The following is a 25,107-nucleotide window of genomic DNA, read 5'->3' as shown; positions in this document are numbered from 1 at the left end:
CCTGTCACAGTGCCTTGGTGAGCCAAGTCCGAGGCTGCAACCTCCAGTGTCTCTAGAGAGGCAGGGAGAGACCAGAGTAGTCCTGCTCCATCTGGGACTCGGCGGCGGGACCGTCTGGAAGTCTCATCCTTTGATCTCGATGTGGCTGCTGCAACCAGGACAGATCAAGTGGAGCCTGGTGCAGTTTTGTGAGTGTGTTATTATTAATGGGGCCAAGATCATGGTTTATGGGATACAGGGGCGGATGTCACAGCTGTTGACAAGAGATACTTGGAGGATGGTCAGCTTTGGGAGGGGTAGAACTACTCAGTGACTCCTTATAATATTCCTATTGTTCGAGTAAGGGTGGAATATCAAGGCTGGAAGGGGGAGTTGGATGCAACTGTCCACGAGGGGGAGTCATTGTGGGGGGCCCTTCTTGGTAATGACCTTGCTTACCGCGTTGTGCAAATGAAGGCCATTAGTTGTAGCCAAGCGGCTGAGATCCAAGAAGGGGCTCCAGAGGGGCCAGGGAAGAGACGGGACTTACCCCTCCCCATGAAGGAGCAAGGGCCTCTCCAACCCTGTTGGCTGAGCTGGGCAGTTTAGAACCAGACATGGGTGGGGGCTGCACCAGCCGTGGAGCCAGAGCCAGTGGAGGGGGAGAGCAGAGAAATGTCGCTGGGGGAAGGCATACCCAGTCCTGCCTTCCTTGCTGCTCAAGCCTCTGACCCTACATTACAAACTTGCCAAGAAGAGGCCTAACAGGGCATGGCTGCTGTCTCTCCAGCCTACCTGAGGCGTTCTTTTGGGGCACATTGGGTCTTGTATCGAGAATTTGCCCCAAAGGGCTGTGGGGCAAAATGGACTTTGCAGCGCCAGCTGGTTGTGCCCCAGGCCTATCGAGAGCAAGACCTCCACCTAGCCCATGAAGCTGCATAGGGAGGACATCTCGGCATCAAGCAGAAACAGAGCCGGGTAACCAAACGGTTCTACCGGCACATAGTGGTTAAAGTGGTGAAGGACTTTTGCCTGTCCTGCAACATGTGTCAGAGAGTGGGCTTTAACTGGGACCATCCAAAAGCCCCCCTCCAACCCCTCCCTCTTGTCTAGGCTCCCTTTGAACAAACTGGAACATTATGGGTCCCTTTTCCCCCTCCTACCAAAACGGGGAAGAAGTTTATTCTGACTGTTATTGACTTTGCCACTTGATACGCTGAAGCTGTGCCTTTGTCTAACATCACAGCAACTATGCTGGCTAAAGCCTTATTGTCCATTTGTTCCCATCTAGGAATGCCCAAGACCATTCTATCAGACTGGGGCACCGGGTTTGTTTCTGGACTACTGCAGAAAATGCAGGAGACGGGGTGGTGGTGGAGACCTTCCACAGTGTTCCATATCATCATCAGACTAGAGGGTTGGTGGAGCAGTTCAGTCAGACTCTGGGACAAATGATTTGAGCTTATGCTGCCAAGCACCCTGTGGGTTGGGATCAAGCCTTGCCATTCCTGCTTTTTGCCTACCGTGATGCCCCTCAGGAGAGCCTGGGCTTCTCTCCTAATGAACTGATGTTTGGGAGGGAGATTCAGGGGCCCTTGAACTTGCTACAGTGGAATGGGAGGGGACGGTGGCTTCCTCCCTTCGGTCAGTTGTTTTCATGCAGACTTTGCAGAACACCCTGAGGGATGTACAGGAGGGGGCTCAGTGCAATCTTGCCCAAGCCCAACATGAACAACGGACTTGATATGATCGGCAAGCCAAGCTGTGGGTGTTCTACCTGGGGGATCAGGTACTTGCGCTCAAGCCCATTAAACCCGGCAAATCGGCCATGAAGTGGGATGGCCCTCTGGTGGTTAAATGAAGGCTGGGAGAGGCTGGGGATGCTCTGACTTGGATTCCTGCATTGAGCAGGGGGTTGGACTTGATAGCCTTGTAGGCCCCTTCCAACCCTTCTGTTCTATGATTCTATGAGACGATAATTATCTGGTGTACTTTCTGGATTCACTCCGTAAACCTAAGGTGTTCCAAGTAAACATGTTAAATGTTAACATGTTAAAAACATATGTTAACTAGGACCATGTTGAATTCCAGTTTGTGGCTGAAAAGGAAGATGTAGGGGAAGTGGTGGACATGTTAGAGGAGTGCCAAGGGGCTGGGTGGATTGAAGAGGTTATTCTTCCCCCATCCCTGACACCTATTCAACAACAGCAGCTTTTGGCGTTCCTTAAGGATCATAAGGCTAGGTTTTCAGCTGTGCCCAGGCGAGCCTCCCTAGCCCAGCATTCTAACCTGATGGGGGATCACCCACCCATTCAGTCCTTGCCTTATAGAGCTACGGGGAAGCATGCTGTGGATATTGCTGCTGAGATCAAGATCATGTTGGATTGGGGGGTGATCCAGCCTTCCTGTAGTCCCTGGTCCTCTCCAGTGGTGTTAGTGGACAAAAGGGGGGGGGGGTATTAGATTCTGTGTTGATTATCAACGTCTGACCCAGCCAGATCTGTAGCCCATGCTTCGTGCCAATGACCTCCTGGAACGGCAGCGGGGGCAGGGGAGAGTACATCACCATGATTGACTTGACCAAGGGGTACTGGCAGGAGCCCCTTGACGAGGGCGCTGCTTTAAAGTCTGCGTTCGTGACCCATTTGGACCGCTACCAGTTTACAGTCCTCCCATTTCATGTGAAATGAGGGCCCCCTACCTTTCAGAGACTTATAAATGGGCTGTTGAATGGATTGGGGGCTTTCGCCTGTGTGTATTTAGATGATGTGGCTATTTTTAACCAAACCTGGGAGTGCCACCTAGATCAGGTGTTCCGGCAGATTCAAGAAGCAGGCCTAACAGTCAAGGTCTCCAAGTGTCAATTTGGCATTGGGGAGGTTACTTATTTGGGCCACCATATAGGAGGGGGTACTATCAAACCCCTCGATGCAAAGATTGCTTCCATTCAGGATTGGCCAGTGCCCAAGACCAAGAAACAGGTGCAATCTTTTGGGGGCTTGGCCGGGTATCAGCAGTGGTTCATTCCCCATTTCAGCAATGTGGTTGCCCCCGTGACAGATTTGTGTAAGAAGAAGCAACCTGTGCAGGTGCAGTGGTCTGAACAGTGCCAATGGGCTTTTGATCTCCTTAAGGCTAAGCCAGTGGATTATCTGATCCTGCAGGCACCTGATTTTGAAGCCCCTTTTGTACTTCAGACAGGTGCTTTGGAGGCTGCGTTGGGGGCGGTGCTGTTGCAAGAGGGTCCTGATCAAGAACTTTGCTCAAATAAAACACAAGGTGGTTTATTTGAGCAAAAAATTTCTGACTCAGGAGAAAAATCTAGCCACCATGGAAAAGGAGTGTTTGGCCATTTGCCTCTACCATTGGGGTCATAAGTTCCAGTTACAAACTGACCACTCCCCCTTGTGTTAGCTGGACTGGGTTAAAGGTTCTAACCAGAAGTTATTGCGTTGGGGTTTAGCCCTGCAGGATTATGATTTTGCTGTTGCTCACATCCAGGGGAAGAAGAATATCTTGATGGATGGGCTCTCCTATGCTTATGGCTCAGACCAGAAGGTCTGAGCGAGAGGCTCATTCAGTCATGGATGTTTTATGGGCTGAGGTGTTTTTAATCTATCTGTGTTGACTGTGAAGGGTTTCTTTTTCTTTGCAGGAAAATGTTTTGTTTGCTTTTTTGAGTTTTAGCTGTAAGGGCCTCTAAGAGCGAAATGGAGATGGAGAATCTGGGGTACATACTCCGAGATTCCATCTTCACAAGGTGGAGTGTGTGTGTGTGTGGGGGGGGGATGTCAAAAGAATGAAGGCCAGCTCTCTACCTTAAGAATAGGCTGGGCTGTCACATCTGAGGTAACCACCTGCAGCTGGTTGTTATCTAGCGGTTTCTTGGCCCTGCTGCCCAAGGCCAAGCTCAGTCTGTGTTAATTGGGAGAGAGATAACAGCTGTGTCTGGTGGGAAGATCCTGCCTCTTCTGAGGTGAGGGTGATGCGCCCAGGGGCTGAGCTTTGATTGGTTACATGCTGGGGTGTAGTGGTGGCAGGTTGCTCTGCACTTTCATTGAAGCCAGCCCCCAGCTGGGTCGCAGTCTGCTGGGGGGGAGGAGAGAGCAGAGGAAGGGAGTGCAGGCTGCTGGTGGCTGCCTCTCATCTACCACACAGAGCCGGCTAGACAAAGGAGGAAAGAGAGGGAGCCTGAGGGAGCTCTACAGACTCCTCTCGTCTCCTCCTCAGCTCTTGGCTTCTCCGCCCGTTCCCGCTCCGTGTCTGCATGCCTGGCACTGCCCTCATTGTCCTACAGCACCGGCCACCCATTCAGGGCTGCTGCTGCTGGCCATGGCGGCAGCAGGAGCGTTGGGTGGGGGGAGAGCAGCCTCGCCCTGGAAAGGGCTAATTTACCCTCTCTTGCAGCCCACCTTCTCTCTCTCCGAGAGGGGGAGATGGAGGAGCTGCCTGCAGTGCCTGAGACTTCGCCATCATCATCTGGTTTGGGGGAAGGATGGAAGCACGTGGGCCAGGCTAAGTTGCTTGCTGGAGACGCTGATACTGATTGTCAATCCCATGCTCCCATGGGATTGTCAATCCCATGCTCCCAGCCGTAGGTTGGGTTGCCGTAGTAGAGCTACGGCAACCCAACACGCATGGGCTGCTGCAGCGAAAGACATGATACGCTCTGCACCGCAGAATACGCTGGCCAACATCAGACTCAGATAGGTCAGGTCAGTCAGTTTGTTGGGTGGTGGTGGCGGCGGCAAGGTGTGGGGTTGGGGCATGGGGAGGGCAGAGAGAAGAAAGAGGAAGTCTATATGAGTGAAAAATAAATGAAAAGAAATTTTAAAAATTAAATTAAAATGGTAGAAATACCTGGGAATAAACCTCACTGAAATCTATATGCTTACCTGAAATCTATATGCCCCAGTACCAGCAGCCAGAGCATCATCCTATCCCACTCCCACAATCCCAGGGCAGGAAAGGAGAACAGGGCCACAACAGTACACCAGCTCCCTCAGTAAGTTTGTGCTTTACGGGGGGGGGGGGGGGGGTGGCGGCGCTGGAGAAGTGTTATGGAAAAGTTTCACATCTTGATGAACATGAAAAAGATGCAGGCAGATGGGTGGTGCAAATGAGAAGCAAGATGCTGTCTCATTCAGCTATTGAATTAGTAATATTCATTGTAAAAGTTGCTTTGTGCCAGTTTTTAGGATTTATCACACAATCCTATGCATGTTTACTCAGAAGTCAGTCCCACTATGTTCAATTGCCAACTGGGCTTTCTCCTAGGTAAAAGTGCATGAGACTGCAGCCTTAGCTGCCTTCCCAAGATATCTGTAAATTTAATTCGAAATAAACACCCATTGGATTGCACTGTTAATTCTTGAACATTAATTTCTACAGTAAGCAGAATTGCCAAATGCAACCTGCTCTGTCAGCTACAATTTTTGGTACAAGGTTGGCATGTGCCTGGGCAAACAAACCCTAGTGGAGGGAAAAGAAACAGAAAAAAAATCAGTTGCTGGGAGAGGAGAAAGAAGGGGTGTGTGTGTGTGTGTGTGTGTGTGTGTGTGTTTGCAGATCAATCCAGCTGGGTGTGTGGATATTTCTGTTGGGGGAGGGAAGAGATATAATGAAGGAGCTTAGGGAAGGGTAATGGGTACTGTTGGGGCACTAAGGGAGTGTGCAAGGGGGCTGTTTAAATGAGAAGGGATCTGTCCATGAGGGATGAGTTGAGAGGGTGGAGCTTCCATACAGTATCATATTTTGAAAACCTAAAATGTTTGTGTGTGAGTGAGTGAGTGAGTGAGTGGGTGAGTGAGTGAGTGGGTGGGTGAAAAAGATTTTGACACCCCTGCATTTTTTTTCTCAGACAGCCAGTTGAAAAACCACTGCCTTACTCTCAGCTGTACAGTTTTTGGATCCCAGCTGAAGGTTGTACAATCTTACAAGGTTGTACAGTCTTAGAAGGGGGTGTGGCTATGAGGGGGCATGGATGTGACTGTCACAAAGGGACCCTGCACTTCTGAATTTGCCACTACACCACTGGTTACATGAATTCTGCCCTGAGTTGCTAGGGCCGGGCCTTAAATAGGGGGCTGAGGAAGAGGCGGGTCATCTTCCTTTGCTCTGATGGTTCTTGGATGTGTTGATGGCTGGAAACTATCCTGGAAGGCCCATACCTTGGTATGTATAGGATAGACTAGCTAGCTTTGTTACTTTGCTTGGGGTACGTATAAAGGTTCTCAGCATTCCTGGGTGTTCTGTTTATTGTAATCTTGCTTGTAATTACAACCTACCACCTCCCCGCTTTGATTCCCAATTGTCCCTTTTCCTTCAATAAACTTTTCCCCAACTTTCAGTTGGTGTGGCGTGTTCTGCATAACGTCAGTGCTAATTCTAGTGCCTATTGGCCACGGTGGAAGGCTACTGGGTTGTTGTGGGGATTTGTGGCCAGGTTTGGCCTGTCCTACCTTGCAGGGTTGTTGGGACTAGTCTCAGCAATCCTTCACAGTGGCCATTTATGCATTGCCAAAAATGAGAATAAAATAGGACACGTATATGCATAAAAATTGAACATGCTAATTTATATGTATAAATGCAAATTTAGAAGTAATAACTTCTAAATCACAACAACAGAAATTAAAGTACAATACATCTTCCCATAGTGGGGAAAACTGTGCCCAGGTGTCCTGTGTACCTGCTCCATCTGCTGCCTGGGTGCTAACTGTTGACAGGCAACTTTAAAACACTTGCTCTCCCTTCTTATGGTTCTTGATTTTTAAACCAAACTAGAGGATTCTTCAAATACAGGATGTGTCAAATAGAGGACTGCTCTCTGTAAAATAGGGCACATGGCCAACCTATGTCCCAATCACATTTACTCATTCTTACTCTCGCTTTCTGTCTCCTACCTCTCTTTCTCACATACACATACACACACACACACACACACACACACACACGAGAAGTCAAGGGGGAAGGAAAACATGCAAAGACAAAGACCTGGTTCGCACAATCACCACAGCCTACCGTGGGCTGTGGCACCCACAAGTGCCAAGTTGCCAATCCAAGCCGCTGCTGTGATGGCTTCTCATTACGCATGAACTGGTGAGGATGGGTTGTTGGGGTGATTGACAAGCCACCCAGTGCCACTGGGCTGTTTTAGGATTGTGGGTGGCTTCTCAGCCACCCCAAAAACCCACCCTCACTAGGTTGGCACATAAAGAGAAGCTACAGTGTGCCCCTGCTGTGGCTTGAATATTCAGAATGGAAGCCACCACCACCACGGGAACCCCCGAGGGAAATTCACCCACAGTGGCTTCTTGTTACATGTGAACCAGGCCACAGAGAAAATGGAAAAACAGAAAAAGAGGGAGGGAAAACAGAAAGAGAGAGAGAAAATAAAAGGTAAACACACACACACACACACACACACACACTCCCCCCCCCCCAATGAATGGAGTTGTTTCTCTATTCATTTGCATGGCGGGAGGGGAAGCTGCACTGCTGAAAAATGGCAGGAGGGAGAGAGAAGCCCACCCACCACCAAAGCTCCTGTTGCCCCAAGGGTGCTCAGTGGAGACTGCGTTTCCCCTCCCTCTGGCTGTTTTTTGGCAGGGGAGTTCCCTCTCACAACCACTCAAGTGAATTGAGAAATTGCTCCATTCACTTGAATAGAGTAAAAAATAGTTTGATGGGTGCCTCAGCAAGGCCTTGGGACCCCAGGATTATCAATGCCTAGAATAAGCCCTTGTTGTTGTTGTTCAGTCGTGTCCGACTCTTCGTGACCCCATGGACCATAGAACGCCAGGCCTTCCTGTCCTGCGCTCTCTCCCGGAGTGTGCTCAAGTTCATATTCATTGCATCCGTGATGCTATCTAGCCATCTCATCCTCTGCCGTCCCCTTCTCCTTTTGCCTTCAGTCTTTCCCAGCATCAGGGTCTTTTCCAGAGAGTTTTCTCTTCGCATTAGGTGGCCAAAATATTTGAGCTTCAGTTTCAGTATCTGTCCTTCCAATGAGCACTCAGGGTTGATTTCCTTTAGGATGGACTGATTTGACCTCCTTGCAGTCCAGGGGACTCGTAAGAGTCTTCTCCAGCACTACAGTTCGAAAGCATCAATTCTTCGGCGCTCAGCCTTCCTTATAGTCCAGCTCCCACAGCCATACATTACTACTGGGAAAACCATAGCTTTGATTAGACGAACCTTTGTCGGCAAGGTGATGTCTCTGCTTCTTACTATGCTGTCTAGGTTTGCCATAGCTTTCCTCCCAAGGAGCAAGCGTCTTTTAATTTCATGGCTACAGTCACCATCTGCGGTGATCTTGGAGCCCAAGAAAGTAAAATCTCTCACTGCTTCCATTTCTTCCCCTTCTATATGCCAGGAAGTGATGGGGCCAGATGCCATGAACTTCGTTTTTTTAATGTTGAGTTTCAAACCAGCTTTTGCACTCTCCACTTTCACCCTCAACAACAGGCTGTTGAGACCCTCTTCGCTTTCTGCCATTAGGGTGGTATCGTCTGCATGTCGGAGGTTGTTGATAATTCTCCCGGCAATCTTAATTCCGACCTGTGATTCATCCAACCCGGCGTTTCTCATGATGTACTCTGCATATAAGTTAAATAAGCAGGGTGACAATATGCAGCCTTGTCGTACTCCTTTCCCAATTTTGAACCAATCGGTTGTTCCATGTCTGGTTCTTACCGTTGCTTCTTGACCCTTGTACAGGTTTCTCAGGAGACAGGTAAGGTGGTTTGGTACTCCCATCTCTTTCAGAATTTGCCACAGTTTGTTGTGATCCACACAATCAAAGGCTTTAGTGTAGTCGATGAAGCAGAAATAGACGTTTTTCTGGAATTCTCTTGCTTTCTCCATGATCCAGCGAACGTTGGCGATTTGATCTCTAGTTCCTCTGCCTCTTCTAAACCCAGCTTGTACTTCCGGTAGTTCTCGGTTTGCATACTGCTGAAGCCTAGCTTGTAGGATTTTGAGCATCACCTTGCTGGCATGTGAAATGAGCACAATTGTGCGGTAGTTTGAAGTAGGGATGGAGGAGAATTTCTCGCCGAAACTTCGGGGGGCCGAGCGCCAACGTGTTCGGCCCCCCGAACAAGTTTCGGGGAGAAATCCTGCGAACCCCCCCCGCACCCCCCCCCCCCGGGACGGGACTTACCTTCACCGAATGTCCCTCCCGGTGGCGGGTCCGGTTCGGCAGGTGTTCGAGCAGGGCGGGAGCGGCAGCCGGTCTTTTGACCGGCTGCCGCCGCCGCCATTGCAATCAAAGAAAAAAAAAAAAACACGCCCCCTGATAGGCTACGTGACGATTGACGTAGCCTATCACGGCTAGATTTGCAAAGTCAGCCGTGATAGGCTACGTCAATCGTCACGTAGCCTATCAGGGGGCATTTTTTTTTTTTTAAACTTTCGCGTTCGCGGCCGGGCCGAGGCGGGAGGCCTCCTCCCCGGCCTGAATTTCGGCCGGGCCGAGGCGGGAAGCCTCCCCCCCGGCCTGAATTTCGGCCGGGCCGAGGCGGGAAGCCTCCCCCCCCCGGCCGGAACTTCGCGGGGGGAGCAGCGAAGCGCCTCCCCCCCACCACGAACGTCCTTCAACGACAGGTAAGCGACTTTCGTCCACCCCTAGTTTGAACACTCTTTGGCGTTGCCCTTCTTTGGAATTGGAATGTAAACTGGCCTTTTCCAGTCTTGCGGCCATTGTTGAGTGTTCCAAATTTGTTGGCATATTGAATGCAGCACTTTAACAGCATCATCTTTTAGGATCTTAAATAGCTCAGTTGGAATACTGTCATCTCCGCTAGCTTTGTTGTTACTAATGCTTCCTAAGGCCCACTTGACTTCACTCTCGAGGATGTCCGGCTCAAGTTCAGTGGCCGCACTATCATGGCTATCAGGGACATTAAGATCTTTCCTGTATAGTCCTTCTGTGTATTCTTGCCACCTCTTCTTCATCTCATCTGCTTCTGTTAGGTCCCTGCCTTCTTTGTCCTTTATCATGCCCGTCTTTGCGCAAAACGTTCCCTTGAAATCTCCAACTGATGCCAAAGAAGCTGAGGTTGATCGGTTCTATGAAGACCTACAACACCTTCTAGAACTAACACCAAAAAAAGATGTCCTCTTCATCATAGGGGATTGGAATGCTAAAGTAGGAAGTCAAGAAATCACCGGGATAACAGGCAGGCATGGCCTTGGTGCACAAAATGAAGCAGGACAAAAGCTAATAGAGTTTTGCCAAGAGAACACGCTGATCATAGCAAACACTCTTTTCCAACAGCACAAGAGGCGACTCTACACATGGACATCACCAGATGGTCAATATCGAAATCAGATTGATTATGTCCTTTGCAGTCAAAGATGGAGAAGCTCTATACAGTCAGTAAAAACAAGACCTGGAGCTGACTGTGGCTCAGATCATGAGCTTCTTGTTGCAAAATTTCAGCTTAAATTGAAGAACGTAGGGAAAACCACTAAACCATTCAGGTATGACATAAATCATATCCCTTATGAATATACAGTGGAGGTGAGGAATAAATTTAAGGGATTAGACCTGATAGACAGAGTGCCTGAGGAACTATGGATGGAGGTCCGTAATACTGTTCAGGAGGCAGCAACGAAATCCATCCCAAAGAAGAAGAAATGCAAGAAAGCCAAGTGGCTGTCTGATGAGGCTTTACAAGTAGCTGAAGAAAGAAGGGAAGTGAAAAGCAAGGGAGAAAGGGGAAGATATATCCAACTGAATGCAGAGTTCCAGGGAATAGCAAGGAGAGACAAGAAGGCCTTCTTAAATGAACAATGCAAAGAAATCGAGGAAAACAACAGAATGGGAAAGACTAGAGAATAAGCCCCTAGAAATAATGAAATGATAAATGTGAGAAAGACTAAGTTGGCTTTTGGGATATGGCTTCTAAATACATGTCAGAGCAGAAGTTGTGGGTATATTGCAGAGCTGCTTACCCATTTTATATATCAACCTACATGGAACAGAGAGGTCCAGTAAGGTACATTGGTTCTATTCTTTGTTTTAATTTAGGAAAGTTAAATCCAGAACTTTGCATAGCATGGAATAGTATAATAGAGTAACTCCTATTCAACAGAAACTGTCATTAGTCAGTGTCACACAACCTGTTGATTCCCCAAATTCAGGTAACCCCTACACTGACTGACCTTGAGGTATCCTGGGGCATCACAGGTAAACAAGGCCATTCAACTATTTTCAGCTCAAAATGCTTCTTCAAGGAGGACACATTAAGTCTGTTCAGCCAGGAGAAAGCCTGTTCCCCAGCTCTATTTGATTCTGCAGGTCATCAAAACTTGAAGAGACTTCTGTCACACACACACACACCCCACCTCTCACTCATTACAGTAGTAACACTACCCAACCAACCACTGCTGGAGTCTCCAGTTCCCCATACACACCCAAGCTGCTGCTGCCTCCCCAGGCCTCACACTCTGAATTGATTCCACTGACCTCTGGACTCCAACTTTCTCAGGCAGACACAGCCTACAAACTAGCCTTTTCCTGCATCTTTATAGCAATGAGCAATCCCTTCCTTCCACCACTTGGCAATTATATCCTTTCACTTTCGGTCCCAAATAGAAGAAATGCATGCACACTTACGCTGCTATGGGGGAAATTATTTTTAGTTATTGCATCAAAAATATCTTCCCACATCATCTAGAAATAAGAATGCCCCTGCTTGAAGCTAGATGAAATAGGCTCCTAAATTTCAATTTGATTTCATAAATATCTCCATGACAGAATTTTACACAGAAATTGGTATCTCAGTTATGTGACAGATCACCTCCAAAACAATTATTTCTATTGTCACATTGGTGTTACCACAAAAAGCCTATCTATCAGTCACAGCCTTGTATCTACAGTGAGTATAACAATTATCTTAATATGCAATTAGTTATCTTACAGGCCACCTTCACATGTTGGTTTTTTAGTGAGATCGGTCTTCTTTACTCACAGGTTTTTGTGGGTGCTTTAAACGATGCTGCTGCTCTCCTGCTGCTATCTTGCATCTACCCCTCCCTCTTCCCGTGTTATCTGAGTACAGGGAAAATCCGGCATTTTCTGTGCTTGCGATTGAAATCGCCATTTCCTCCCCATGTATTTACACCTTAGCGCTTTGTGTGGGCATGTGCTGGGCAGTGTTGCATAGTATTGTCATGACAACAAATTGGTGGGAGGGTGGGGGCAGGTCACTGACCACGAGCGACTGTTTCTCTCTCTCATTCCATTGAAAGTGCCATTGAAAACTGTGTGGCTTGCTTCTGAGTAGGCTTGCATAAGAGTGCACTTAGAGTAGCAGTCTTAAGGTCTCCCATCCCCTTCAGTGCATGTACTTGGAACCTCCCCCCCCATTGACTTCACTGGACTTTTTAATCTATGAGAGGAGGGCTGTCCTCCTTAGCCCCTAACTGCTTCTTCTCCCCTTTGCTCACCAGTTTGATGGGCTTTTTTTCCTCCCAGGATGGATGGGGCAGTCTCCCTTCTCAGCCATGCAGGAGAAAGGCTTGAATTAGCCAGAATTAGGGGGAAGAGCAGCAACAGCGCAGGGGCAGGTGGAGAAAGGAAGGCAGGAGGGACGAAGGAGTGGAGGAATGAGCGGAGTCATCAATCATATTAAAGGAACTAATGATCAGCGCCAAGGTGGGGGGCGCGAGCAGCCTGCAGCCTTCTGTCCTGATTTTTCCGTGCAGCTCCGCCCAGTGGTGAAAAGGGATACAGTGGAGGGATGTCTATGAGAGATGCCTGTATACACAGCCAGTCTAAATCCCGGAAAGGATCAGGACTCAAATGGACTGGTTTGCAGTGGGATAAAATGCCAGGTGTGAAGAGAGCCACAGAGGTTACTCACTTATTCAAGTCAAGTCCCCTGCCCCATCAAAAGCTACATTTTACCTGACACATGAATTCCACTGGATTTGCTGCAGTAGTCAGCAAGTTGCTAATGTCTTCCATGTCAGTGTAATAGCTGATGCTTGCTTCAGCTATCATTAAATCCCCAGAGAACAACCGCAGGCATACAATTCCAGGTGATAAGTCTGGGAGATGAGACAAAGATTAATCACCAATGATGTCCAAAAGGAAATTCACGATGCTAAAAGAAGCAATTATGAAAATTTTCCGTTGTCGCCCCTCACTTGTGGAATGACCTGCTGGTTGAAATGCACCTCCTGACCTCTTTTAAGGTTTTTAAGCAGGCATTAAAGGCTCTATTATTCCAGCGAGCCTTCCCTTTTCAGAATCCTTGTTTCTTTTGCTGATTCGTGTATACTGTTTTTAAGTTGTGTTGTTTTAATCTGTGTTGTTTTATTATTAGATTTTTATTTTTTGTTAAAATGTTTTTAGTTTAAAGTTGATTTTAGTTATATACTGTTTGTATATATTGTCCATATGCTTTTATGTAAATGGCTTTTAAACTTTACATATTGTATTTTAATGTTTTAACTTTTGTAAACTGCCCAGAGAGCTTTGGCTATGGGGCGGTATAGAAATGTCATAGAGGAGGAGGAGGAGATTTTCAATTTGTGTGTGTGAATATACTTAAGGTAGGATACTTCATTAAACCAAAGTGCAGCTGAATGGTGCAGTTAGAGAACATTTTTATTCAAACTGGATTACCATTTATAGTCTTTGGTCTTATTCTTAATTTTGTATCTTAGATTTTAAAACTACCTATCTTAGATTTTAAATGAATTACTTGCATCATGACAATTTCAACATTTGGTCACCCTAACTGCTCTTGCAAGGTCAACTCCGGTAAGAAAAAGTTGAAGAGAGTGGGGGACACAATGGACTAGGGATATGCCCATTCTAGATAGCATCATATTTCCATGTAAGGATCACGTTCATAGCTTGTGGGTACTGCTGGACCTAGAATTGCTCTTGGATTCCCAGGTTGGAGGTGTCGCATGAAGTGCCTTTTCCTGCTTTGGCTGATATGCAAGCTACACCTGCTGTTGGAAGATAGGGCTGTCATTCATGAGTTGGTGACTTCAAGATTAGACTGCTGTAATACATTCTGTGTAGGCCTCCCTTTGAAAACATCAGCTAGAGAAAAATGCAGATGCACACCTGTTGACAGGTGAGGATTAGTTTCTTTGTATTTCTCCTATTTTGAGAAAACTAGCCATTCATTTCCGGGCTCAATGCAAAGTGCTATTTTTGACCTTCAAAGCCCTAAATGACTTGTGTCCCAATTATCTCAGAGTACATCTCCTCCCATATGAGCCCACTCCAGCACTTAAATTTTTCTGAGGAGATCCTGCTCCAAAGTCCCATCTGATGGAGAAACTAGATTAGACTTCAGAAGGAGCAGGGGCTTCTGTGTGACAGCCCCAACATACTGGAACTCTCTTCCAAAAGGTGTTTGTTCAGCCTTTCCCCCTACTGTCTTTCTGGAGGTGACTAAAGATCTTTGTTTTTCAGAAGGCCTTTGACTTTTGATGCTGCTTTGTTCTGTATTGTTTGAAGAATTAGGTCTTGCTGCTGGATGGTTTGATTGGCAATTTTACCAGGATGGTTTGATTGGCAATTTTACCAGGATGGTTTTATTGGCAATTTGTTAATTGGTTGTTGTTTATGAAGTAAAGTCTGTTCATCACTATAAAAAATCTTATGAATATTTATATAAGATTTTCATAGGAAAATACTTCATAAAACTAGTTCTAACTTTTTTTGGATGGACCTTTTTTCTCATTGCAGTGTCCTGGGCTATTAAGCAAATCAGATGTATTTTTCAACTAAACTGATTAATTTCTATTCCAGTTAAATGTAGTGCCTTGCTTACCTTTTAATTAACAATGCCAGCACAGGCAACTACTGTGCCTACCCTTCATATGGTTTAACAGAGTAACAGTAAACTGGATTAAAATAGTCGGAGGATAGGATTCAAAGAGGGGTAGGTGGTGGGAGAGGCAAGTCAGTCATCCCTCCAATACCTCATGGCAGGTGTCAGCAACTGATAGCCAAGGAAAGATATCAGATGTTTCTTAACCTAGGTAATGTGCGTATGGCACCACCTATATTTCCACCTTTCCTGCCAGCAAGGCTAAGGGATAAACTGTTGTTGAGAAGAGGAGGGGAAAATAGGGGGAAATTTAAGTGAATAGTGCCACATTGCTTCTGGGTTACCCTAAACTGAATTTAAAGTAAATGCAACCAAGAGAAAGCAGTGATGGCACCAGCAGAAATCATCTTGGCTCCTCAGAGGCCAGCTCAGGGGTGGGGCTCCAGCTTAGAGGAGACTTCTGCCATATTAGTATTAATGTTACCATCCTCAATAAACAACCCTTATTTGTGGACTCGGGTGATCCCTGGAGTATGTGCTATCCATTCTTTTTTTGTCATAGACTGTGTGATGGGAAACCTGCCTCTGCATACTAAAAATTTACACATAGGACAGTTTTGTGTGTTCACAAAAGTGCACCCTTTTTCTCTTTCCTCTACCCAACATACAAACATGAGGGGTAATTTCTATAAATAAGAACCAGGATACCATGTCTCCAAAAATCAGTGGTGGAGATGATTTTTAGAAGATGTGATGTCACTATATATGATATGAGAAATGCCTCTTGGACACATGTCTGAATGTGTGGTAGAGGGTTAGATGCCTACAGACACCTGCAGACTTCAGCATGGGAAGTGATTGTGTAAATCTAAACTTAAAGCAGGAAGGTCAAGTATTCCTCAGAGACACTCTTCATGTCTTCAAGCTTGCTTGATCACATGAACAAACCAGAGATTGTAGAAAATTTTAGTGCTTTACTCAGAACTAACCTAAACAGAACCTGAGAATCACCCAAGTCCTTGCTATTTTGTGGGGAGCACTAGAAGGATTCAGCAGTGGTTTTCTTTGACAAGCAGCTTCAAAAATGAACCTGGGTAGTTTAACAGTGACAAACTATACTAACAGAATTGGCATTAAAACTAAACAGGGCTCATGCCACAGTCATAAGCACAAAGATTTACATTAGTGTGTTTAGGAAAGTGAGAGAAATTCCTGTATAGAAATCTTGTTTTCGTTAAGAATTTATTTACTAAAACATCATATAAATAATTTTCAGATTATCATTTGAATAAAAATTAACTTAGCTATCAAAATATTCAGCACAAATATAGAATGACACATTACCTTTCACATTTGAATACCAAAGAAAAGTTCTCATATGCTTTTAAAAATATCACACAGTGAAAATTAACAGCAGCTTTGGACATTTGGCAGAAAGTGGGGAAACAGGAAGCACAAATGTGCTTCTGCTTCCTGTGGAGACTGCTCTCCCCACATCTGAAGCTCATGCATCAACCCATGAGCTGTGCAAGCTCCCACTTCAGACTTTATTCAGAAGTGCAAAAACAGGAAACATGGTCTATCAGGTTGTTTAATTCTATGTATTCTACCAGTCAACTATCTGCGGCTTTATGTAAACAAATGTAGCTTCTAGTAGTTGTTTTTGGGGCCTTCATTAAGAGGAGCTTAGTAGTTTTTGCTTAAATGTTGACTCTTGCCCCTTCACCTTTGAGATGAGGACCAATTTTTCTAATATCTTCTCCCACAGAGATGCAGTTTAGTCAAATGGAGGCCAGTTTTTGTACATACCAGGTGTGTAAACTGAAACCGTATACTCATTCTCCATCCTGGCTGGTACTCGTACTGACTGATGACTCTCAGAAGAAAATTCCACATCCATTTTTACCTGGCTATCCAACTTACACTTTAGGATGATGTAAGCTATTGTTTGCACCTAGAAGTAGAGTATCGCATTTTAAAAGCACAGTAATATCCCTGGGCTCTTGAGTACTGTATAGTCACTATTTGTTGAAAGACTTAGCAGAACCATTCTCCAAAAAAAATGTGTCCAAAGTGACACGGAATTTAAAAAGCATTAAAATGTAGAAACATGAAAACAAATAATAAAACAGTAACAACTATCCATAAACAGAATAAATCAACAACATCAAAATTGATCAATCTACAAACAAGTATATTTTATGTGATTAGCTATAAAAACTAATCCTTCCGTAGAGCAAGGAGCATGGTATCTTGAGCAGAACTCTGAGAATGTCATGCGCCTGTTTCTCCTTGGAGAGAGAGAGAGAATTAAAAGTGATGTCAGGTTTTGCCAAACTACAATTGAGAAGGTTTGTGTGTATGTTCTATGCTGGGTCTGGGGTTGAGATTTCTTCATTTTACACAAGAATCACCTGCTGCTCAGGGTTCTAATTCTAATTCCACAAACCATTGCCTTCATTTTCTATCCACACTCTTTTCAATTAATTCTAACTTCCCCACCTCAGTCCTTCATAAAACATTTGAATACAAAACTCCAAATTCAGGCAAAATCCTACATGTGGTTACCTTCCTTCAGTTATTTCAGAGACCTCTGTCCTCTTATGTCCTTGTGGGCCAATTTAGTTTGACCATCCTCCAGAGATTAATGAAGCCAGTTGGGGATTTTCCCCCAGACTTCGGAGGCTGCTCTGTAGGTGTTCCTTTCCAATAGTTCTTTGGCCCAAACCCACCTGGTTTGCAGAGAACTTTGAGGTGGATGAAGCCACTACAGCACTATCGGGAACTGCAGCACTATATGGAAGCTCACTGGTTGCAGCATAGAACATTATATTTTCCGTCTCAATTTTGTTCTACTATAATCTTTAAAAACAATTAAGAGTGCCTTCTTGACTAGACAATCCATGTTCCACATTTAAATAACAAGAGCATGTCAAGAGACATTTTCAGTGGTTGCCCCACAATTGTGGAACTCTCATCCCTTACAGGTCTACAAAATCCAGAACCTAAAGAACATAATGGAGTAATTGTAACAATTCCGCTTGGCCTAACTTTTAATTTCCAGAGTTAGCCATGAGTGGGATATTTTATTTTCTATATTGCATATAATTTTTAATGTAGTATTTTGCTTTTATTATATTTCTTTTTTTAAAAACCTGTTATTACCCACCACAAAGGGTGAAATAGACACTGAATAAAATAAATGAATTAAGTAAAAAATTCCAGATTCCCTTAATGTACTCTATCAAAAGCCCAGCTGAACCACAATTCAGCTCATAATTAATTACTTTGGCCAGTTGGCAAATTATTGTTTACTGAACTCAAGAAGACCCTGAATAATGTTTAACTTTTGTTGTTTATTTGGTCAGTCGCTTCCGACTCTTCGTAACTTCATGGACCAGCCCACGCCAGAGCTTCCTGTCAGCCGTCGCCACCCCCAGCTCCCCCAAGGTCGAGTCCGTCACCTCCAGAATATCATCCATCCATCTTGCCTTGGTTGGCCCCTCTTCCTTTTGCCATCCACTTTCCCTAGCATCAGCATCTTCTCCATCTGTCTTCTCATTATATGGCCAAACTACTTCAGTTTTGCCTTTAAGATCATTCCCTCAAGTGAGCAGTATGGCTTTATTTCCTGGAGTATGGACTGGTTTGATCTTCTTGCAGTCCAAGGCACTCTCAGAATTTTCCTCCAGCACCACAGTTCAAAAGCATCTATCTTCCTTCGCTCAGCCTTCCTTATGGTCCAGCTCTCGCAGCCATAGGTTACTGCGGGGAATACCATTGCTTTAACTATGCGGACCTTTGTTGTCAGCGTGATGTCTCTGCTCCTAACTATTTTATCAAGATTTGTCACTGCTCTCCTCCCAAGTCTTCTGATTTCCTGGTTGCAGTCACCATCTGCAGTAATCTTTGCGCCTAGAAGTACAAAGTCTGTCACTGCCTCCATGTTTTCTCCCTCTATTTGTCAGTTATCAATCAAGCTGGTTGCCATAATCTTGGTTTTTTTGAGGTTGAACTGCAACCCTGCTTTTGCACTTTCTTCTTTCACCTTCGTCATGAGGTTCCTCAGCTCCTCCTCGCTTTCAGCCATCAAAGTGGTATCATCTGCATATCTGAGATTGTTATTGTTTCTTCCAGAGATTTTAACTCTAGCCTTGGCTTCATCAAGCCCAGCACGTCGCATGATGTGTTCTGCGTACAGGTTGGATAGGTAGGGTGAGAGTATACTACCCTATAGGGCCGCGGTGGCTTAGTGGTTAAGATGCTGAACTGCAGACTGGAAGGTCAGCAGGACAGCAGTTCGAGACCTGAGTGCCGCATGACGGAGTGAGCTCCCGTCTTCAGTCCCAGCTCCTGCCAACCTAGCAGTTCGAAAGCAAGAAATTGCAAGTATATAAATAGGTACCGCTTCGGCAGGAAAGGTAACAGCGTTCCGTGCACCTCGGTGTACAGTCATGCCGGCCACATGACCACGGAAGCGTCTTCGGACAGCGCTGGCTCTTCGGCTTAGAAATGGAGATGAGCACCACACCCTAGAGTCGGACATGACTGGTTGGGGACACCTTTACCTTTTTTAGCTTTTTATACAACCCTGCCGTGCTCCTTTCCCAATCTTAAACCAGTCCGTTGTTCTGTGGTCTGTTCTTACTGTTGCTACTTGGTCGTTATACAGATTCCTCAGGAGGCAGACAAGATGACTTGGTATCCCCATACCACCAAGAACTTGCCATAATTTGTGATGATCCACACAGTCAAAGGCTTTAGAATAGTCAATAAAACAGAAATAGATGTTTTTCTGAAACTCCCTGGCTTTCTCCATTATCCAGCGGATATTGGCAATTTGGTCTCTAGTTCCTCTGCCTTTTCTAAACCTAGCTTGTACATCTGGCAATTCTCGTTCCATGAATTGCTGGAGTCTACCTTGCAAGATCTTGAGCATTACCTTACTGGCATGTGAAATAAGTGCCACTGTTCGATAGTTTGAACGTTCTTTGGTGCTTCCCTTTTTTGGTATAGGGATATAAGTTGATTTTTTCCAATCTGGTGGCCATTCTTGTGTTTTCCAAATTTGCTGGCATATGGCATGCATCACCTTGACAGCATCATCTTGCAAGATTTTAAGCAGTTCAGCTGGGATACCATCGTCTCCTGCTGCCTTGCTATTAGCAATGCTTCTTAAGGCCCATTCAACCTCACTCTTCAGGATGTCTGGCTCTAACTCACAGACCACACCGTCAAACCTATCCCCGATATTATCCTTCCTATACAGATCTTCCGTATATTCTTGCCACCTTTTCTTGATCTCTTCTGCTTCTGTTAGGTCCTTGCCATCTTTGTTTTTGATCATACCCATTTTTGCCGGGAATTTACCTCCCATGTTTCTAATTTTCTGGAAGAAGTCTCTTGTCCTTCCTATTCTATTATCTTCTTCCACTTCCGTGCATTGCTTGATTAAAAATAATTCCTTATCTCTTCTGGCTAACCTCTGGAATTTTGCATTTAATTGGGCATATCTCCCCCTATCACTGTTGCGTTTTGCTTTCCTTCTTTCTTGGGCTACTTCCAGTGTCTCAGCAGACAGCCATCTTGCCTTCTTGGTTTTCTTTTTCTTTGGGACGTTTTTTGTTGCCGCCTCCTGAACAATGTTGCGAACTTCTGTCCATAGTTCTTCCAGGACCCTATCTACTAAATCTAGTCCCTTAAATCTATTCTTCACCTCCACTGCATATTCATTAGGAAAATTAGTGAGCTCATATCTAACTGATCTGTGGGTCTTCCCTATTTTCTTTAGTCTGATCCTAAATTGTGCAATAAGAAGTTCGTGATCTGAACTACAATCAGCTCCAGGTCTTGTTTTTACCGACTGCATAGATGTCCGCCACCTTTGGCTACAAAGGATGTAGTCAATCTGATTTCGGCGTCAACCATCTAGTGAAGTCCATGTATAAGTTGTCTCTTAGGTTGTTGGAAGAGAGTGTTTGTTATGCACAGTGAGTTGTCTTGGCAAAATTCTATCAGCCTATGTCCCGCTTCATTTTGTTCTCCCAGACCATGCTTGCCTGTAATTCCAGGTGTTGTTTGACTACCCAGGATGTATTAATTTTAGACAGAAATCATAAGCAATGGAATTAAACCAGTATCCTACAAAACCTGTACTGAATTTATCACTGATATGCCACGATAACCTCTTCCTATTTTAATATTTCTTTTGGAGGTTTCTAGCATGCTATATTCAGGCCAGGGGATGGGAGTGGGGTGGGGATGGAGGCAGGGAAGGAGGTGTTCAGAGAATTCAGAATGTGTGTTTGTGTGTGTGTAGGAAATTCCCTGGTCATACTTTCAACTATTCTGTTTCTTAATGCTTCCCACTACTGTTCCATGAATAACCCTTATCTTCCCACCCTAGTCCAAAACAGGGAAGCAAGATTGTTAACACGGACTGGCCAATGAGATCACATTATAGCAGCTGCACTGGCTGCCAGTCCATTTCCGGGCCTGATTCAAAGTGCTAGTATTAACATTCAAAGCCCTAAACGGCTTGGGGACAGGTTATCACCTTCTCCCATATGTGCCAGCCTGGACCGTAAGGTCATCCTCAGGGGTGCTTCTCCAAGAGCCCCTGCCAAAGGAAGTTAGGCAGGTGGCGACCAGGAAGAGGGCCTTTTCTGCTGTGGCACCCCAGTTGTGGAATGAGCTCCCTAGAGGGGTTCACCTGGCGCCTATGTTGTAGTCCTTCTGGCACCAGGTGAAGACCTTTTTATTCTCCCAGAACTTTAGCATTTTAGCTTCCTAATCTTTTAGCTCTGATGTTTTAAAATTGTATTTTAAATCACTGCATTGCTGCTAGGTTTTATTCTGGTTGTACTGTTATATTGTGGTTTTAAGCTTTCACATTTTATATTGTTTTATGCTGCACTCTATGGTTTTAATTTTTGTGAACTGTCCAGAGAGCTTCGGCTATTGGGCGGTATAGAAATAAACAAACAAATAAAACCTTAACTAGTAGAAACTCCTAGATCAGAAACCATCAGTACTGTGTACAACACCAAGATTATGCAGGATGATAAATAAAAGAGCAGTAGTTAAACCCATCATCTGTTGTTCAAGGATGTAAAGTTTTGATAGCTGGTGCAACATCATGATTTAAAGTGTAAGCTATAAACTGGAAATCCCAGGTTCAATCTCAGTTTAGCTATGATTGCAATGGGTTGGTTTAGGCCATGGCTGTGTATATTTAGTTTTATCTATATGATATTATAATATTCTATTATATTTTATATTACACACACAAAGAAAAAGTGAATTCTGCAATCCAAATAAATTAAGAAGCTTTGCATATTTTGCATGTTGTTTCTGCTTGTTATGGAAAGGATCAGGGAACTAAGGGCCTGGAATTTTCTTCAGCCACTCCTCTGGCTTCTGATATTTCACCAGACACACAATTTCAAGAATATCTTCCAAGTCATAGGGCTAAAGAGTGAAAGAAAGAAAGAAAGAAAGAAAGAAAGAAAGAAAGAAAGAAAAGAGGAAGCTGAAGTTTTTGTGAACCTAGAGCCTGCCTCTAATCACTCTCTGGGTTTTTTTCTATACTTCTGTGGCACCAAGAAATACACATAGCCCTGCCTTAGGCAACTCAGAACCAAACTGCTGTGTTATGCAAAGTATGCAGCATGTAGCTGAAGCTTTTTGTTTACTCTAGTGTAAGCATGCATGGCCCCTCTTTGGATTGGGACCACCACATCCTGGGGCCACCATTTTCCCCCTGAAATCCTCCCTCCCACCATGGGATGGTTAAAAGAAGAAAAAAGCCTCCATTGATGTCAACAGAGACTGTTTTTTTTTCTTTTTTTTACCCCCCTTCCCTCACATATGGGCGGATTTTGCGGGGGGGGGAATGGTGTGCGTGTGTGGGAGGTTTAATCTTTCCCTCCCAGTAGTCCTGATCCAAAGTGGAGCCATGTACACTTACACTATAGTAAACAAGAAGCTAAGCTACAGCTACATGCTACACTCTGTAACAGAAGGACAATATTACTGTCCTACAATGCTGTTATGAAAATGTTGTCATAAGGATTACTAAGATAATTATGCAAAGTCATCTCGCTCCCACCCCTTCATGGATCACTGCCTTAATGTGGCGAAGGGGCTTGCGTAACTCAGTGAAGCCATAATATGCCATGCAGGGCCACCCAAGATGGACAGGTCATGGTCAAGAGTTCTGACAAAATGTGGTCCACTGGAGAAGGAAATGGCAACCCACTCCAGTATTCTTGCCAAGAAAACCCATGGAACGTATCACAAGGCTAAAAGGTATGACGCCGGAAGATGAGCCCCTCAGGTCGAAAGGTGTCCAATATACTACTGGGGAAGAGCAGAGGGAATTTCCAAGTAGCGCCAGAAAGAGTGAAGTGGCTGGGCCAAAGCCAAAAGGACACTCAGCTGTGGATGTGTCTGGTGGTGAAAAGAAAGTCCGATGCTGTAAAGAACAATACTGTCTAGGAACCTGGAATGTAAGATCAATGAATCAAGGTAAGCTGGAGGTGGTCAAACATGAGATAGCAAGATTGAACATCGACATCTTGGGAATCAGCAAACTAAAATGGACAAGCATGGGCGAATTTAATTCAGGTGACCATTATATCTACTACTGTGGGCAAGAATCCCTTAGAAGAAATGGAGTAGCACTCATAGTCAACAAAAGGGTGGGAAAAGCAGTACTGGGATACAATCTCAAAAACAATAGAATGATCTCAGTACGAATCCAAGGCAAACCATTCAACATCACAGTAATTCAAGTCTATGCCACAACCACTAAGGCCGAAGAAGCTGAGGCTGATCGGTTCTATCAAGACCTACAACACCTTCTAGAACTAACACCAAAAAAAGATGTCCTCTTCATCATAGGCGACTTGAAATGCTAAAGTAGGAAATCAAGAAATCACCAGGATAACAGGCAAGCATGGCCTTGGTGTACAAAATGAAGCAGGACAAAGGCTAATAGAGTTTTGCCAAGAGAACACACTGATCATAGCAAACACTCTTTTCCAACAGCACAAGAGGCGATTCTACACATGGACATCACCAGATGGTTAATAGCGAAATCAGATTGATTATGTCCTTTGCAGTCAAAGATGGAGAAGCTCTATACAGTCAGTAAAAACAAGACCTGGAGCTGACTGTGGCTCAGATCATGAGCTTCTTATTGCAAAATTTCGGCTTAAATTGAAGAACATAGGGAAAACCACTAAACCATTCAGGTATGACCTAAACCATATCCCTTATGAATATACAGTGGAGGTGAGGAATAGATTTAAGGGATTAGACCTGATAGACAGAGTGCCTGAAGAACTATGGACAGAGGTGCGTAACATTGTTCAGGAGGCAGCAACTCAATCCATCCCAAAGAAAAAGAAATGCAAGAAAGCCAAGTGGCTGTCTGATGAGGCTTTACAAGTAGCTGAGGAAAGAAGGGAAGCGAAAAGCAAAGGAGAAAGGGGAAGATATACCCAACTGAATGCAGATTTCCAGAGAATAGCAAGGAGAGACAAGAAGGCCTTCTTAAATGAACAATGCAAAGAAATCGAGGAAAAAAATAGAATGGGAAAGACTAGAGATCTCTTCAAGAAAATCGGAGATATCAAGGGAACGTTTTGTGCAAAGACAAGGATGATAAAGGACAAAGAAGGCAGGGACCTAACAGAAGCAAATGAGATGAAGAAGAGGTGGAAAGAATACACAGAAGAACTATACAGGAAAAATCTGAATGTCCCTGATAGCCATGAGAGTGCGGTTACTGAACTTGAGCCGGACATCCTCGAGAGTGAAGTCAAGTGGGCCTTAGGAAGCATTAGTAACAACAAAGCTAGCGGAGATGACAGTATTCCAGCTGAGCTATTTAAGATCCTAAAAGATGATGCTGTTAAAGTGCTGCATTCAATATGCCAACAAATTTGGAACACTCAACAGTGGCCACAAGACTGGAAAAGTTCAGTTTACATTCCAATTCCAAAGAAGGGCAATGCCAAAGATTGCTCAAACTACCGCACAATTGCGCTCATTTCACATGCCAGCAAGGTGATGCTCAAAATCCTACAAGCTAGGCTTCAGCAGTATGTGAACCGAGAACTACCGGAAGTACAAGCTGGGTTTAGAAGAGGCAGAGGAACTAGAGATCAAATCGCCAACATTCGCCGGATCATGCAGAAAGCAAGAGAATTTCAGAAAAACGTCTATTTCTGCTTCATTGACGACGCTAAAGCCTTTGATTGTGTGGATCACAACAAACTGTGGCAAATTCTTAAAGAGATGGGAGTACCAGACC

At 44.9% G+C, this 25,107-nt stretch overlaps 1 protein-coding gene across 18 annotated transcripts in view; it reads right to left on the bottom strand.

Moving 5' to 3' along the window:
* PIK3AP1 (phosphoinositide-3-kinase adaptor protein 1) overlaps positions 1 to 25,107 on the bottom strand; it is a 106,570-nt gene that overhangs the window by 36,791 nt on the left and 44,672 nt on the right. For 16 of the 18 annotated variants that reach the window (XR_014788748.1, XM_084841376.1, XM_084841377.1 and 13 more), the window contains 2 exons: positions 16,596 to 16,740; positions 12,896 to 13,038 (listed from right to left, as the gene is read on the bottom strand). The exons of the other annotated variants lie outside the window; for them this stretch is intronic. Coding sequence is in view for 15 of the 16 variants with exons in the window: in XM_084841376.1 (XP_084697502.1) it covers positions 12,896 to 13,038; positions 16,596 to 16,740 (288 nt within the window). In the remaining variant the exon portion in view is untranslated. The remainder of the gene's footprint in view (positions 1 to 12,895; positions 13,039 to 16,595; positions 16,741 to 25,107) is intronic. 18 annotated transcript variants of the gene reach the window in all.

Source organism: Heloderma suspectum, chromosome 3 (genome assembly GCF_057233095.1).
Source record: "Heloderma suspectum isolate Gila_16-S chromosome 3, 16-S_ref, whole genome shotgun sequence".
Classification (NCBI taxonomy): Eukaryota; Metazoa; Chordata; class Lepidosauria; order Squamata; family Helodermatidae; genus Heloderma; species Heloderma suspectum.
This window is presented reverse-complemented; position numbering and strand designations above follow the sequence as displayed.